The sequence below is a fragment of the Acipenser ruthenus genome, chromosome 16, assembly GCF_902713425.1.
Source record: "Acipenser ruthenus chromosome 16, fAciRut3.2 maternal haplotype, whole genome shotgun sequence".
In the NCBI taxonomy this organism is placed as follows: Eukaryota; Metazoa; Chordata; class Actinopteri; order Acipenseriformes; family Acipenseridae; genus Acipenser; species Acipenser ruthenus.
Window position 1 is genome coordinate 8,797,786 of NC_081204.1, and position 17,399 is coordinate 8,815,184.

The 17,399-nt window shown below is 37.8% G+C and overlaps 2 protein-coding genes across 4 annotated transcripts in view; one reads left to right on the top strand and one right to left on the bottom strand.

Annotated features, from left to right (window-relative positions):
* The first annotated feature begins 231 nt into the window (after positions 1-231).
* On the top strand, positions 232-10,488 carry LOC117412123 (U3 small nucleolar RNA-interacting protein 2-like). Its single transcript, XM_034020127.3, has 15 exons — positions 232-465; positions 1,601-1,689; positions 2,350-2,462; positions 2,632-2,699; positions 2,956-2,997; positions 3,689-3,815; positions 3,994-4,118; positions 4,494-4,586; positions 5,042-5,142; positions 5,415-5,549; positions 6,806-6,868; positions 7,183-7,328; positions 7,729-7,808; positions 7,925-7,998; positions 10,200-10,488. Exons 1-15 carry the CDS (start codon positions 385-387, stop codon positions 10,297-10,299), a joined length of 1,437 nt encoding a protein of 478 aa, XP_033876018.3. The 5' UTR covers positions 232-384; the 3' UTR covers positions 10,300-10,488.
* LOC117412681 (metabotropic glutamate receptor 2-like) overlaps positions 10,471-17,399 on the bottom strand; it is a 39,621-nt gene continuing 32,692 nt past the window's right edge. For 2 of the 3 annotated variants that reach the window (XM_034021240.3, XM_058988708.1), the window contains exons 4-6: positions 15,240-16,303; positions 12,866-13,040; positions 10,471-11,930 (exon numbers count right to left, since the gene is read on the bottom strand). In XM_034021240.3, the coding sequence (XP_033877131.3) occupies positions 11,857-11,930; positions 12,866-13,040; positions 15,240-16,303 (1,313 nt within the window). In that variant the 3' untranslated portion in view covers positions 10,471-11,856. Of the gene's footprint in view, positions 11,931-12,806; positions 13,041-15,239; positions 16,304-17,399 lie in introns of all 3 variants that reach the window. The other variant, XR_009307461.1, reaches the window with a different exon arrangement.

A 17,399-nucleotide genomic window follows, 5' to 3' on the forward strand; every position in this document is an offset into this window, starting at 1 on the left:
CCTTTTACATTTGCACACATGTCCGCCACAACTAAACATGCTGTGTAAAACAATAGGGTGGGTGTGACAAATTGTCCAATCAGAATTAGATTATTTCACAGTAGGTGGAGCTCCAAAATGACTAGGTCAGTGTTATAACAATATGGGCGGTGTTAAAACACACTACTGTCCAACCAGTACATCTATCTTCACAGTGGGCGTGGTAATATAATATGGGGCGTGGTTGGAGAATCTTTGGTTTGAGTGCACGTGGATGTAACCATGTGGGTCCGGTGTTGATGAGTTTGCAACAGCAAAGTAAAGACCGGCGATTCATATTTATATGTAAATAATTTAAATTAAAGATTTAAGTTTATATAAATAAGAACCGTGAAATAAAACACCATGTCTTCTTTATTCATCAAGAAGAAAGGAAATACCAAACCTGACAAAAAAGCAGAAAGTGGTGCAGGAACAAAACGAAAGGTAAGCAGGTCATTTGCTGCCCTGTAGATGCGTTTGTATTACTATAGTATAAACCTAGAATTGTATGATAAGTCACTTATATTAGTAACTGTGTACACAATCTACTACAAAAGACCAATTCTCTTCACTGTGTTTAACGTCAGGAACCAACATTTGTAAGCTACAAAATTAAAGCTAAGGTATCGGTATTATTTAAAAGTGTTCAAAATCCAGATATTCATAACATATGAATACAGTCTAATCGCGTTGTCTCTTGCGTTGATTTTCCAAAATGTTCCACTTCGAGGTTTCAAAGTGTTGTTTTCACGGGTGCTCTGAAGTTAAGATTTGTGTCTATTGCATTGGTCCTCGGGGAGTAGCGTAGTGGTCAGTGTCCTTAACGTATATAGACAGTACAGGAAGCATTGAACTCCTGTCATTAACCTATCCCACTGTTTCAGTAAAGCAGGATGGCACATCACGTGTTAATTGAAGTGCAAATTGCAATAGGCTCTGTCATTAAGCAAGGCAGAGTGCCTACAAAGGTACCACAAAATGTTAATTTCAGGACAACTGAGGACGTCAGCACCTCCGGTTACTTTTTTTTTAAAGTAACAAAAACGCTTATTCACTGCCAAACATGAACTACTTTAGATGTGAAATGACTGCAGTGTAGTATACTGACCTTAGGTTTAGGGTTTCAGTGTTGGGAGAGGATTATTCCTTGTTTTATTAACAATAATATGATAACCAATCAGAGTGCAGTGTCCTGACAGGAACATTTGGTGGTACGTTTGTAAGGACAGCCAAAGAAGCATGGGGGACACAATTGGAGAACTCTATAGTGTTCAGATGCTATGACGTTATGAACATGATAGAAAGGAAATTGAATAGTGAAAACAGTTTAAAGCCGAGGAACTGTAATGTAATTAGAACTGGTGTTCAGCAACTAACTTGAAATCATTAGATATTTTATGAAATGGGATGCTTTTTTTGGTATGCAGCTTAAATATTAAGTGTAGAAATAATGGTTTGCTGTTTTACACTATTCCACCATAGAATATTGGACATGTCTTATGTCTTTAAAGTACTGTGAAGAGTGAATGTGGCAGAACTCCTATATTTATTATTCTCTTCTCATTGGCCTCATTTTAAGGCTCCTGCAAATGGAGAGGGAAAAGGACGCACCAAGAAAATGACTTCCAGACTTAATGAAGAGATCTCCAGTGACTCTGAACCTGAAAGGTATGATAAGACTTAATATGGCTGATTGAGGGAGGCTGTATAATAAATGCTCCTGGTGCTCATTGTATTGTGTTTGGGTGTGGAAAAATCTCTCAAATTCCAATGTGCGTGGTGTCAGTAGAGGTGTACAGTAGACTAGTTGTATTGAACCTTGAATCTGTAGGGTGCACCCTGTAGGATTTGATTCCTGAGGTAAGTCGGGGGAAATTGTAGTTGTTCAGCCCAGTAGCTTTATTCGCAAAGAAGCTTTCAAAGCTGTGTGTATGTAACAGACAGGAAGGAGGCTGGGTGAGGACCAGTGACCATTCTCTTTTGCATAAGCAGCTGTGGAGCTTTTAGCTTCAACTTACCTGCAGGAGTTAGAATCCGTAACACCAGTGCATCCCACTCACAACTTCCAGCCACATATATTTTACATATCAATCTGGAAGAAAATGAATTTGCAACCGACTTTTTGGCTGTGTATCAGATAGTTATTTGTTATGGCACCCTTTTCAACTAGTGAATATATTCTCCTAGGAACTCATTTGGTGTTTTCTCGATAATTACATTTAGAAGAAAATATCTTCTTTTTTTACCCCAGTTTTAAACTTTTTTATTTAATGCATGGGTTTAATTAAATAATTGTATTTGTGGTTTCTAATGTGCTGTGTTTCTTAGCCCTGCAGTGGAAAAGAAAGCAAGAGTCCAAGAAGATGAAGAGATTGAGGAGACCGCCCAGGAGAAGAAGTTGCGGTTGGCTAAACTCTACCTTGAACAACTGAAAGAAGAGGGTAAGGGAGATATGCAGGGCTGAACAATTGTTTTTCCTGTACAAATACTTGCACACATTGTCAAGAAACTGGTTGCGTATTATGTGGTTTAAAGAGCCCAAAGAATGCTTACTTGTAAAATAAATAATTTCCTAATGTACTGAAATGCATGTATTTGTGTGCATTTCAGAAGAGGAAAAGGCAGAGGTGGAAGACTTTGAGAAAGATCTAATTGCAGGCAGACTCCAGGAAGACGTGGTAAGTACACGTCAGTTTTAGGTGGTTACAGTTGATGTAGTAAAATTTTATTTATTATACTGTCTGTTTACACGGCTAAAAAAAAAAAAAAACTTTTTTTTTTTTTTTAATATAAAGTATCTTCTAACTTCCTAACAATTAGCAGTGACATTGACTTGAGATTAAAAAATAGCACTGACATTGAAAATGTGTTGTAAGGTGAAGACTGTCTGGTGAAATAGACCATGCATTGATTGCTGTCTTATTTTTTGCTTAGCTGGAACAGAAAGGAAAACTCCAGCGATTTGTTGCCAAAGACGTAAGTACACTTTTTTTAAAAAAATAATTGGGTGTTATGTAAACCCCATCCCTTATGGCAGATTATAATCAAACGATTGAACAGATTACAGGTCACAAAAACAACAGCTGGGAATATAATTAAAGGATATTGTATCAGGCTTCACGTCTTTTTAAAACTGTATATGCTCTGCTGTTCCAGGATTGCAATTTAATATATGAGGCTCCCTGCAATAGCTGAAGCTATTCCATGGAATATCCTAAAGTGATTTTTATAACTGTTAAAATAGAGATGGACAATTGACTGACAAATCTAATAAGAAAAATGAAGGGTACTCAACTTCAGATTGCTGCAAAGCATTTATTAGAATCCCTAGATTTACTAAAACATACGTAAATAAAACACTGCAAATAGATACGAAGGTGTGCCACCCAGGACCCTTGTGGAGACATGGTCCCATTTAATAAAAAGTATTTAAGCAGTGCTGCTAATGTGTTGGATAGATTGTAGCGAGATTAGGGTTTTAGCTGTCCCGATACACCACCTGAGCTCCCATACCTTCACACAGTGGGATTCTTTTGGGGTTTTTTTTCCTGCTCTTTTGTGGGTTTCTGTTTAAAAATGTGACTGCAGTCTGCTACGGTATACACATTGATCATAGATGGTCAATAGCCTGTTATATCCAACAGTTTTAACTGTCTTTTCCCCCCAGTATCAGCCTCCAGATATTGCCGATATCCGTTTGCTGAGGGGCCACCAGCTGCCTATCACCTGTCTTGTCATCTCGCCTGACGATAAGCAAGTTTTTTCAGCTGCTAAAGATTGCTCAATTATTAAATGTAAGTGATTAGATTTTGCTAATCTGTTGTGTATGTGATTGTGGTAAATTTATATTGGTATCTAAGAATATAACAATGTGATCCTATACACAGGTCACTGTAATGGCAAATAGTCTTGTGTGTAGTCTATTTATCAACCACTAGTTCAGTGTAAATGGATTGTTTTTAATGCCTACAGGGGACGTGGAGAGTGGAAAGAAGCTTCACACAATTCCTGGAGGGAGGAAGGGGACAGAGGACAGACATGTTGGGCACACGGCACACATCCTCTGTATGGCAATATCCTCTGATGGCAAATACCTGGTGCGGGAGGCTACATTGCTTTTTACCTTTTGATAGTTAAGCTTTTGAGATCAATCAACCGGACGAGCATTGCATCGTTTGCAGTATTGCAGGCCTGTTTGTTGCAGCGCTGTCATTTTTACTAAACAAAGACCAATTAAAAATGGATCCCCAACATTTAGTTCAAGCAGCCTGTGTGTAATGTGGAGGTGTGTCTGTTCTAAGATCAAGAACAACTTGGAATTGAAACATCTCTGGCTACTATGCCTTTTGCTTAACTCTCCCAGCTAATATACAGTATTGAGGACTTGGAGAAAACACAACACTTATAACCTTCTGGATATAAAAAAAATGGTTGTTTTTTATTATTATTATTATTTTTTTTTATCTCTTTAGGCTACAGGTGACAGAAACAAGTTAATAATGATCTGGGAAGCAGCACTTTGTAAACACCTCTACACGTTCACAGGCCACAGAGACGCAGTGTCGGTGAGGCTTCCATTTCTCTTTCTACGCTTGCCCTTCAATCCCAATATTAAAATGTGCTTTACATTATTTTTTATGCTCATTATCAACATTTTCTGTTCGGTCTTTGAAACTCAATGTGATCCTTACTAGCCCTTTCATTTTTGCTCAGTATCTTTGCAGTTTTGCCATGCTTGTCCCATGGTTATACTGTGTCATTTCTCATGTTATATGCTTTACCTTACCTTGCCCTTCTTTACAATGATTACCTATGATTTATCATGCTTTCACTAGGCTTAATTACACTTTTATATGGGATGTGTAAAGACTTTATAACATGTCATAATTCAAATGTAATGTGTGAACTATCAAAACGGTTTTCCTGCAGAAATCATTATCATAAATACATATTGCACCAGTCGGACTAGTCATATCAAGTTAATAATCTGAGTCGTTCCTACTTGTTTGTTGTTACCTAGGGCCTGTCGTTCAGGAAAGGTACACACCAGTTATACAGCGCCTCGCATGACCGTTCTATCAAAGTGTGGAATGTTGATGAAAATGCCTACGTGGAAACACTGTGAGTAGCTAAGAATCCAATGCAGTGAATACATCTGTGGTGTCTTCTCAAGTTTTTAGATGTATTTTTAATATGTTTTAGGTGGTGTTCATATCCAAGGAATTTTTTTTATTTTATTTTAGTTTGCTTATTGGTGAAACCCGAAGGAATCTACTTTTAAACATATCGTCCTGAACAGTTAGGCATTTGAAAACTTCAAGTATCCATTATTGCAGGCAAAAAATCATCTATGCCCAGTTCTGGACTTTATTTGAACAACTTTGTCCCTGTAGATTTGGCCACCAAGACGTGATCACGGGTCTGGACAGTCTGAGCAGAGAGCGCTGCGTGACGACGGGGGGTCGCGATCGGACCGTGAGGGTCTGGAAGATTGCAGAGGAGTCCCAATTAGTTTTCAATGGCCACGAGTGAGTCTGCTTCTGTTTCTTATAATAATCGTATCCTGTTTAAACACATATTGTACTAGGGCATCTTGAACTGCAGACTTGCACCTGTACAGTACCTGGAAGAAACTCGGCTCTTCCCCCACGAGGACATTAAAAGGTGCTGCTGAATGGTGTTAGCATATCAGTAAATATGCCCGGATTTATATTGCTGTAATTCCAGTTTAGTCGACTGCATGCATCCATCCATCCATTAATTAACAATAGCAATGTTGCTTTGCGGTTTACTATAAGCCATCTCCACACAAAGCTTGCTTTTTTTTTTAAATACAAAACAAACGGTAAATGTGCAGTAACCTGCAACTGGTGGCTTCTTTAACTCCCTGGTTCTGCTTTCTAATTTCTTTGCTTTGCAGCTGTAAAATAAATACATTAGTCTTCTCTACCTACATCAATGGGGTTGTATGCCTTAAAGTGTTTGCTCTGTGCTTTTTGAAACAACCATGCATTTAGTACAAAGCATATTCAAAATCCTTAACCAACCCTTTGTAATAGTGAGAATCAAATGTATTTTATTTTACATCAAGATTCAAAGTAAGTACTTCAAAATAAACAGGAAAATAAAAGTTGAGTGGTGGGTAGGTGTTCTCACCTCGGATTGTTGGAAAGGTGTTCCTGCTGCGCTGCCTTTCAGTTCTGAATCTGTCTCCTGCCTCCAGCTGCTAGTCTGGCTGCTCTCGGATTAATGAGTTCCCCTCAGAGCAAAATGTCACATAATGAAGGTGTTGGTTTACAGGAAAGGTGTGAGGAATGAGCTGAAAACAAACTGGTCATGGCTTGCTGTGTGCTCCAGGGCAGCCAGGCTTTCTTGTTTTGTTTTTCCCTTTTATTATGGAAATTCCTAGAACAGGCAAGGAGAGTGGGTAACAACTGTGTGACCAGATTCTGATTAGAATTAAAATGTCCTCTTGAATTTCACGTTGGCCGAATCACAATAGATCAAAACGTGACAATTGTTATATGGAAGCGTGTTACAAAACCACTGAACAAAGCTACTGATAATCTGTCGAGTGGTCATTGGTACATGCAATGTATTTTATGGCATGGTTATATTTTCTACCAATGGATTTGCCTGACCATCAGGATAATGGATGCAACTTAATTAAGTGGGAGTATATGTATGCAGCATGTCATGGCATTTGTGTTCTTGAGACCCGGCTCTACATATTCTTGTGCTGTTATTTCATACTTGCTAACACCCTACCATATTTCCTTCATAGGGGATCTATTGACTGTATCCAATTAATAAATGAAGAGCATATGGTAACCGGAGCAGACGATGGGTAAGCATTGATACGTTCGTTCATTGATATGATAAAAGCATAGACACACGTCAGTCATGTTTGTGGGGATTTAAATATTTGGTCAAAAAAAGGATAAAATAAAGTAGTAGGCTACAGGCTCTGATGAGGCTCAACTCTCCTTTTTTGTTTCTTCCAAAACTAATAACAAGGTCACTCATGACTTCATACTAGTTTTCAGGTTCTCAGCTCTGATAAATTATGCATCTCAAAAGAACAACTACATGAATATGTAATATACATAACTCTATTGCATCGATAATGACATTTTAAAATAATTGATCAACCCCATCAAGGTCTATTGCTGTGTGGAGTGTTGGCAAGAAGAAACCTCTGGTCACAGTGAAGCAGGCCCACGGTTGCCATGGGGATGGAGGCCTGGAGCAGCCATATTGGATCTCTTCAGTGGCAGCACTTCAGAATAGTGACACACTAGCTTCAGGTGCTTCAAGCTGTGAGACTGTGTCTTCTTGTTGATGGCTTTATTATATCGGTGTTGCTTTTTCAAGCCATGGGCAATATAATTACATTCACAATTAAATATTGTGTCAGTTTTTTTTTGTTCTTGCAAACAGTATTAGAAATAGTTTTTGACATTTGTAAAATGGTAGCCTTTCTGTCAAGTCCACATTAGTTTACAAAGCAATAGTGGGAGAGAATCCCCTCCCGCATTTAAGTACATTTGAAGTTTCCCAGAATTAGCATAGCTGCTCCTATACAGTAGTTATTACCCAGCACACTGTCCAGATTTTCTTTTGTTGTTGTGCAGATTTTTCTAGCCTTGTTTTGCTTTGTTAGTTTGTAATAGCACTAATAATGCATTTGAAATAATTTCTTCATAGGTTCCAACAATTCAAAGGTTCAGCTATGGAAATGTGGAGAAGGTTTCCGCAATTTAAAACCTCTTTTCAGTATTCCCCTGGTAAGGATCTTCATACTACTAACTCTGCCATGTTGTGGTGCTATATATTGTACACTACATTACCCTATGATATGTCTGAGGTGACTTAAGATTTCATTTTGCTTTCTGTCTTACAGACTGGTTTTGTGAACAGCCTAAAATTCTCAAACTCAGGAAATTTTCTTGTAGCTGGGGTCGGGCAAGAGCACAGGTACAGATTTTAATTTTACAAATTGTTCAAATAACTTAAATTTACATGGAAAAACATTTAAGGGCTTCATTTTTTTGTAACATTACACTGGGTCAGTGATTGTGGCACATGTAGTTTACATTGAATGGTATACAGACTAATGTCTAATGTTTGATTCTGTTTTTCCTTTTTTTTCCCCCCCAGAAGTCGTTCTAATATGTGTAGCTTTCATTTCACAGTTATTACACACATGTAGACCCTCCAGTTATATCTCATTATAAACATTGAGACAAAGTGGACTATTTTAGAATTTATAGAAATAGAAACTCCCAGGGGAATCATGCTTTTAATGCAAACACTACATTTGAAATGTAACTGAATTCATGCGTGCTGCATTTCAGCCATAGCTGTATAAAATTATAGATCTTCCATATGGAACTTCCTCATAAGGTAGTTTTGAAGTCAAAAGAGATCTTCAGAAGATGATTTTAAAAAAAGAAAAAAAAAAATCAAATTTGAATCTGCGTTACTTTCAAACACCCGACACTTGTCATTGAAATTTCTTTTGCAGCATCTGTTACTAAATAACAAATTAATATATTTTCAGCTTTGTAATTCAGCATACCTATTTGATTTGAAATGAAGGGACCATATTAATGAACTCTACTTTCACAATAAATGGTTCAAATTGCACTTGGGAGTGAAGATAAATCGGAATCTTTGTGGGACTCTGATAGAACTACTTAAATGTTTCCCCTCGTTCAACTGTATGTAATTGTGACATTAATTTACCTATGTGTGTTATACTTTTTATAATGCCTGTATGTATTTTTAAAAAGTCTTGTCACAGTAATTTCTCATACCCAATTCTTGCAGTTTTATTCAAAAAATGTTATTAAAAGATGGTGCCACACAGGGTATAATAGAACTTTGCAGGATCTAGTTGAAGGATTTTTAAGCTCAATAATTTGATATGCTTCCAGGTTGAGTTATAAATACTGATATAAAAAAGAACAACTTTGTGTTTTGGATAATTATGTTTTTGACTGGCACAGGAGATGTGTTTTATTTATTTTTTGTTTTGAAGAAAAAGATCCTCATATCTAGGGGGGTGCAGTCAAGTAGACAATGATTTTGGTCAATGAATCTATGAAGTGGTGGATGAACTGTTGCAACTCATTTGTTATGTTGAAACCTGTATAAAATAATAATAAACTGGGATGGGATATTTGTCCAGCTACACTACTGGTATTGAGGTTACATGAACAGTCTGCTTTCCCTTGTTGGACCTTAACTTGCGTTTTTGACAATGTGATGGATTGACTGAAGGAACTAAAACAAAAATGGCTTACTAACAAGTAGCACTGAATCTTCTTAAGCAGGGGTCAGTAAGTCGAACACAGTTAGCAAGTCTGGCTGTGAGACAGCATCTGAAATGAGCTACAGCACTTTGTATTACTGGCCGTTGGTTGAGTCCCTCATTATCCTCCCTGGTAGTTGACCTCCCGTTACATTCTCACTGATTTGTCTGGTGTAAGCTGAACTGCAGTTTGTTTCAAAACCTTCCAAACAGCTGCAATTAGAGGCGAACCACAGTTGAACCGAAATGATAAAACAACAGTCTTCATTTAAAAAAAATAATGAGATTTAACCATACCAATAGCCTCCTGGTCATTGGTACAATGAAATGTATAACTTGCGACCAACTGAAAGTGTTGTTGTATTTAACCCGTTGGAGTCCACAGCGCAGTCAACTAAATGAGCGACTCCTTTGCAGTTTCCTGACAATCTGCCAGTAAACGTTGATGTAGCTTGCATTGGACAAACGTAGCCATTTAGACTAACTAACTACTTTGGATACCAAACAGTAAAATTGGCCCAGGTTGACTAACGACCTGTTTTATCTTTTAAAAAAAAAAAAACAGAATCTAGGAATAAATAAATACATTGTGTTCAGTGGCTCTTTTTAAAGCCGCCTTGAATTTGGTGTGTGAAATGAAACAACCCAAGTTTTTTAATGTACAAAAACCTTAACCCACTAGATGGTGCTGTTGTAACACAAGCCTCTGCTATACTAAACAGTTATTTTACTAAGCTCAGCCTTGCCACAGAGGGAGAAGCAGGAACAATTGATGCACTCATAAATATCTCCTATGGCACAAGTTTAATAGGAGTCCAGCTTATTTGGTGTGTACTGATGCTGTCCCCTTTTTCATTTCCAGGTTAGGCAGATGGTGGAGAATAAAAGAAGCCAAGAATGGACTTTATATCATTCCTCTAAAGAAACAAAACTCGGAACAAGACGTAACAAGTGGCAAATAATTTACCTGGATGGATACCTCACCTGTTTGAAATTAAAGAACAGACATGCATCCTACCATAATGTATCTTATTTTATAAGATTTTAAAGTGGGTGGTGGTGTTCAATTATTAAAGACACAGTAATATCTGAAAGCTTATATATATTTATCTCATTTATTAAAAAAAAAAAAAAAAAAAAAAAAAAAAAAATGGCAATAGTAAAGATACAGGTTCAAGAAAATCTCAGACAGCTACACAGGAATTCACATAAACTGCACCCCATTTACTGTGAACCTCCAGATTCAGACAGGCAAGTCAAAATCTGTCTGCTCCGTCTCCCTTTCTCACCATGATCTGCCTTTGATGCCTTACAATAGCCCTTTGAAGCCATATTCACTTGAATTGAAGCTTCATCCAAGTATCCAAAGGTTATGCTGCATTGTCAGTAGTGCCTACACAAAAAGCTTCAATTTGGGCAAATACTGCAGACTTCTATAGAACTGAAACATTTATTTGAGTATTATGAAGACTCAGAGTGCAATACACATTAGTGAAGTCTCCACTGTTAATGTCAAAGTGGTTAAATAAACCCATTGGTGAAAACAAATTGTGGGTTTCAATCCCACAATTGTGGGGTTGACTTGTATTCATCTTTCAGATACATCAGTTTTTGGGGGGTGGCTTGTATTCTCTGACCCTTTGTGTATGGTTAAGGGGTTTTTGAAGGGAGTTTGGCTTATCAGCTCCACTAAGGTATAAAAGGCAACTACATTTTCTCCCTCAAGGTTAAACAACTGCTGGTAAAGAATTGTTGTGTATCATCATTCTTCCAATAAACAGTGAAATCAACTTGATTGGTGCCAACTGAATCTGTCATTTGTTTAACCCATAATGGACCAGGCTTTGTAGCCAGTTTTTTACCATTCTGACCCTAGAACCATTTTTTGTACACTTCATGAACCTGGCTGGCTCCTCCAGAGAGTGCTCTTAAACTTTAGTGGCTTACACTTTTTATGCTGTCTGCTGTAGTACACATACGTATTTGCCTTTTATTCTTTATTTCAGGTATTCGAATACACAAAAATGTTGGCCCCTGTGTATTAAAATAGGAAACTTTGAAATTCCCATTCCTAATTTTCTGATTTCGGAATGTCACCTTTTTCCTGTTTCTTTTTATCGGCACATGGTAACCAGAGATGATGTGTGAAAATGACTTGCAGAAAAGCCAGGCTGTTAATATTCATTAAAAATCACCTTTTTTTATTTACATAAATTACAAGAAAGCACAAACTGGTTCACAAAAATCTACATTAAAAACATTTTATACATTTAACATTTCTACTATCGGTTACTTCATTTTTCAAATTAAACTTTTTAAAAAAAAGAAGGAATAATTACTTTTTTTAATGTTATACGAATAAAAAAAAAACTATTAGGGATATTGCATATACATCACATTCTAGAATAATCGAGACCTATGCAAATGGCAGCCCACACAGAAACTTTTCAATATCCTTTTTTTTTTTTTTTTACTAGTGTGTTTTATGTTTTTTGGACAGGGCAAGTCTCTAATAGTCTTCACAAGGATGAGGTTGTTGAGTCTACCACCTCTCGACCATTGCAGACTGTCGGCACAAAGTTGGAGGCTGAAGCTAAAAACAAAGAAAAACAAAACTGCATTACTTGATTCTGACCCAAACTTGGGATATGTAGCTTTTTTCATTCAATGGGCCTAATTATCCATATATACAAATGTATAGTTATTTTCAACACGCAGAATAAAAAATGTGTAAGACTTTTTCGTTTTACCAGTTGTAGCTTAAAGGCAGTCATCCATCCCATTTTGACATGAAATATACAATGATGAGTGAGTCTTGGGAACTAATCTTGTACAAGCTTAACAAACCTAGGAGCAAAGGCAGCTAACTACAGCAGTGCGAGTACAAACACCTGTGTAAGAAATACTGTTCTAGGTGTTGATATTTAGAGATCTTTTCACGTCACTTGGGTTCCGTCGGACAACTGAGCAAAACAAAGATGAGTGATGAACTTAATTATACCACTGTTTTACAAAAATGGAATTTGAAGAAAATTACCTGCCAACACTGAATGAATTAAGAGTGAATGATTGCAATTTAAAGACACCTATAATGGTGAGAGGGGAGCATTTGTCTTGAAATAGAAAGGTCAAATATCAATCAAGACATGACATTACTTTTAATACGGTAGCTTTGCTGCCTTTGGTTAAGTTAACGAAGGTACCTGCTGCTGTACTATGCAATTAAAATAATGGATAGTTATCATTTGTGTTGGCTCAGAATGTGTTAGCTCACAAAGTCGTTTTTGGACATATACATGGTAATCGCTTAAATACAATCTTATTAAAAACACAGGCATCATCACACAGTTCAATTGCTTTATAATCTCCTCAGTACCTGAACTAATTTAAAGAAATGATGGGCTCCATTTATTAGTAATTAATCATTTTTTTTTTTAACTCAGGATAAATTTAGCCAGTTTGGAAGTACCAGTGAAATTGTTTGTTTTTCCTTTGCTCAGGGAATAAAGATGCACATTCTTGGCTAACCGTGAGAATAGCTGGAGCCTGGGCCGGTTACACTAAATCGGTTTACTGCCACGCGATGACTTGCAACATTCTTCTGGGGCTGAAACAGGATGATATGCGTCTTCGGAACAAACATGCACCCCAAAACCACCGTACCACTCAGACTGACCGAGATACACATGGTGGTGGTCTGAACCTGCAGGGAGAGGGAAAGGAAAAGAAAAGAATGTATTAAAATCGGGTAGAGAGAAGGCCTGTAGTTCTATGTGACACCTACTGCCATTTATCAACCCTCTTCACAGGGTTAACCCTTTCAAACAGTAAAACACCTTGCATCCAGTTAGCTAATAATATGATAGTTTTAAATCAATATTTGAAGTGGGGGACAATTCCAGGCAGTTATCGTGTTCATCATGATGAGGTTGACACACAGACAATCAGAGAATAAGGGTCAACATTTTGAATGAGACCCTATAGTCCTCAGCAAGTAAAACACATCGGGACCCCAATAATATAAACTAGACAATCCGTAATAACTAGTAGTAAACAGTAAACATCAGTATGAATAAACACTGACAAAGGCAATCGAGGCACACTGTGATAATGTTATACTACAGTACAAGTGATCACTGACAGGTTTATTAGTTTGCTGAGACTCTACTGTGCTGCCTCAACTAAGACCCTTAATCAACCCTTCAGCAAGTAATTCAAGAAGATCAAATTAAAACCTAATTCTCATCTATCTCTGGAGGTGTCACAAAATGCCATGGCTGGTTTTAAATCCTGAAAAGTATTTAAAACCTGTAGTTGTGTCGTGTTTGTTGAATTTCTCCATCGATACCCATTACAGAATGCTACAGAAAATACCCTCTGCTATGCAAAGCTTTATCTCTGGGGTGTCTTGGTTAAAAACAGAACGCTCATATAACCTCAGATCCCAACTGGATCAGAACATGACATTGGTTCCCAAAGTGAAGACATAATTGTTATACAAACAGACCACATAGCTGGAACTCCAATGGAGTACAAAAATGTAGCTTAGGAGCACATAAAACAAGAACAAAACAGCAGCTGTATAAACATGTTCCATATGTAGACCTCCAACCCCATTGAAAACTACATGGTTCATATAAATAAGATTGTCTCGGTATAAAAAAGAAAGAAATATCTAACTGAATAAAGCTGGAGAGGGATAATGGCCTATATATATAAAAACAAGAAAATGCTGGTTTAGAACAAAAGACAAGCAGCCCTCTGCGTTAAATAAGAATCTAGAGGAGAAACCAAAAAAGAACCCCTTGTTTTTTTCAACATGATTTGTCTGTTTTCACTACTGATACAGTGGCTTTCATAACTGGACGACTTAAATTCAACTAAGGAAACTTAAATTATTTTTTTCTTTTCATGTTTTTAATCCACAAAATTGATTGCCTGAGTGCTTTTGCAACAAGGAGCTAAACAATATATATATATATATATATATATATATATATATATATATATATATATATATATATATATAGGGTCTTTAGTTGAATGTCGGCCGTATTTGAGTCGGTCCCAATTAATATAGTTATTAGGCGTCCCACTGTACAACTGCATCCAGTAAATACATAGAAATAATTGTATTTATAATTTAAATTAGCATTAAAAAACTTTTTTATTAACCTGGAGGGGCTGTGCAATAGTGTACCCCATCATTTGAGCTTCCCCTTCCCTGATAACAGTCAACCTCTGCCTAAGCCCTATCCCTTGTGGTTTGTGAGTCTCTGGGTTAGGTTCAAATTTCATCTTTGCTGGGGCAAATTTCTACTGTGTTTTGACTTTTCACTTAGTCTTACAAGGAGACCTTTGACTAAGATGAGCTGAAAACTGCAACTGATTGCAAGCTGCAATCTTGACCCTTGGGGTTTGTCTCAAAATTTCTAATCCTTCATTTATGACAACACCCTAGCGAATCACAAGTTCAATCTTGAACTGACCTTGCAAACTGTTTCTATGAAGAAAAAAAAATATGCTTAACATCCAGCTATGCTAACATCTAGCTATTATGTTTTTTTCAGATAGGAAGTACACACCCTGTAAAGTAACACATCAGAAGAAAAACAGCACAAATGTTTCATTAGGAAGCTTGTAAGTAGCCCTGAATTGTTTAATATACATTTTTTAATTGTAATTGGTGTTTTTTTCCTTTCATAAAAAATAGTAAAAAGCATTGAGCATCTGATCGCAGATATTCTCTGCAATCAGCTTTTCAAAAACAAAAATGTACCATTTGCACAATTTGCTTTTTTATTCTATAACCATGTATTATAAAAAAATAAAATACACAGGCACTATATACACTATATAAGGTCATAATATCAGATTATGATGGCTTTCTGCATTCACTTACCCTGTAATCACTTGAAGTGACATAGAAAATAGGTTGGAAAGCCAGCCAGATGATGCAGGTGGTGTACATGGTGAAGCCAATAAACTTTGCCTCATTGAAGTTTTCAGGGCACTTCCTGGTCTTGAAGGCATAGACGGTGCATAGAATGATGAGGATCATGTTGTAGGTCAGGGACATGAGCATGCTGGTGTCCTTGTTGTTGCACTTCAGGGTCACCACATCTCGCTTGTCTGGAGCCACCTCCTTGCGGACGCCAGGCGTCTCCACGAGCAGCCACACAATGACCACGATGAGCTGGCAGGAGATGAGCGCCATGCAGATAACCACCTGGGAGGCGGGGCTGATAAACCTGGGCCGCTGTGCTCCATCTTTGACGCCATTGAAGATTCTGGCGATCCGGTTGGTCTTGGTAAGTAGGGCTGAGTAGCACACGGCAAAGGAAGTGCCCAAGCCTAAACGACGGAGGGTGCAGACGACAGATGAAGGCTTGGCGATGAAGATGAAGGTCATGCTGTAGCACATCAGGACACCCAACAGCAGGATATAGCAAAGCTCCCTTCCCGAGGCCTTCACGACGGGGGTGTCATTGTTTTTCAGGAAGACACCGATCACAAAGAGGGTGCATATGAAGCCCAGGCAGGAGATGGCCACAGGGCCAATAGCCCAAGCATCTTCAAAGTGAATGTACTCTTCAGGTAGGTTGTAACAGCTAGTGAGGTTTTCCGTTGGCCAGCGACCAAAGCCACAGTCCATGCAGGTAAACTCATCCACCAGGAACTGGTAGGGTTGGCAAGGGATGCAGAGCCAGCAGCAGACATCGCCTGGCTGCATGCTTTTCACTTCGTTCTTCTTGCAGGGGTCACTGCACTGAGAGGTGGGGGTTGTGTGGCTGGCCCAGGGAATGTGGCTGGTGTTCAGGGTCAGGCTTTGTGCCCAGTAGCCTACTTTTTCGTAGACATACCTGCCGTCCACTTTGTGGAAGTTGAAGATGTTGTAGCGGCCGATACTGTCGCCAAAGGCGTCAAAGAGTACAATGTTTTCAGTGTCTGCTGGACGGAATGGAGCTAGAAAACACAAAAGGGGAGTAGTTTAAGCAATAGCTTTTTCTTAAAGAAGTGAGACACAATCATACTCACAGCACATTCTGGCAGATGTCAAAGCAAGGGGGATTTAGGGCAGTATTGAGGGAATTGCCTGCATGATTTCCTGGTGTCTGGAATCATGTAATTATGCCATAATCAGGGGACTCTGCACGAAAACAGCTTTTAAGAGAGAAAGAGTTAAGCACTGAAATGTGTTTCTATTTAACATAAATTTGACATTAACATGCAAAGCATACTATTAGAGCATTGTACTGATGGTGGAATGGAATCCCAATTGCACTGTGATTTTCATTTAAAATAACAATATATTACTACAGCAATGAACAGGTGCTGCATTATAGAAAACATGGCATACTTTAAGTTAGTTTAGCATCCCAAACCTTCTACAGTTCATACTGTACTGTAATACAACACAATATGACTACAGTGTGTTGTGGATTGCCTGATGGATTGCTATTGTTTTGCGTAGCTGAAAATGCAAGTTCAGTAATATATGCTACCTTGTGAGGTTTTGTTTCCTCCTTTAACACCAACAGTAGCTCTGGAACAAAATGGCTACATTTGATCTCTTGTTTTCATTTGAAATATTTACATCTCTGGGTATTCATTTCAGAATAATGGCCGGTTTCATTACCATTTGACAACTCACACATAACTTTACCAGGCTATTCCCACAGGAGAACACAGGAAAAGTACATGATTAAAATAAATTCTTAGTTTAATTTTGAGCAACACACAGAACTGTTTAAAAATGTAGACTATTGCTTGCTCTTTGGGCTATAAATGAGTGCACCTTGGGTGTGCAGAATTAATCTTTGACAATTACAGTTTTGTGTTATGAGGTGGTGCTTAGGACAAAGTAAAAAAAAAAATCCAACTGGAATCAAAGTTAATAACTTTAAAGGGGAAGCAATATAAGCCACAATAGTCAATTATTGCACGTCTCTGCCCGACAATCCTTCACTAGAGTAGCCCCTCTCAGCACACAGGGTTATCTATCTTCAGAAATAGGTCGAAACTAATCTGTGTCCCTTCTGTAGTGCCTTAAAATGTTCTC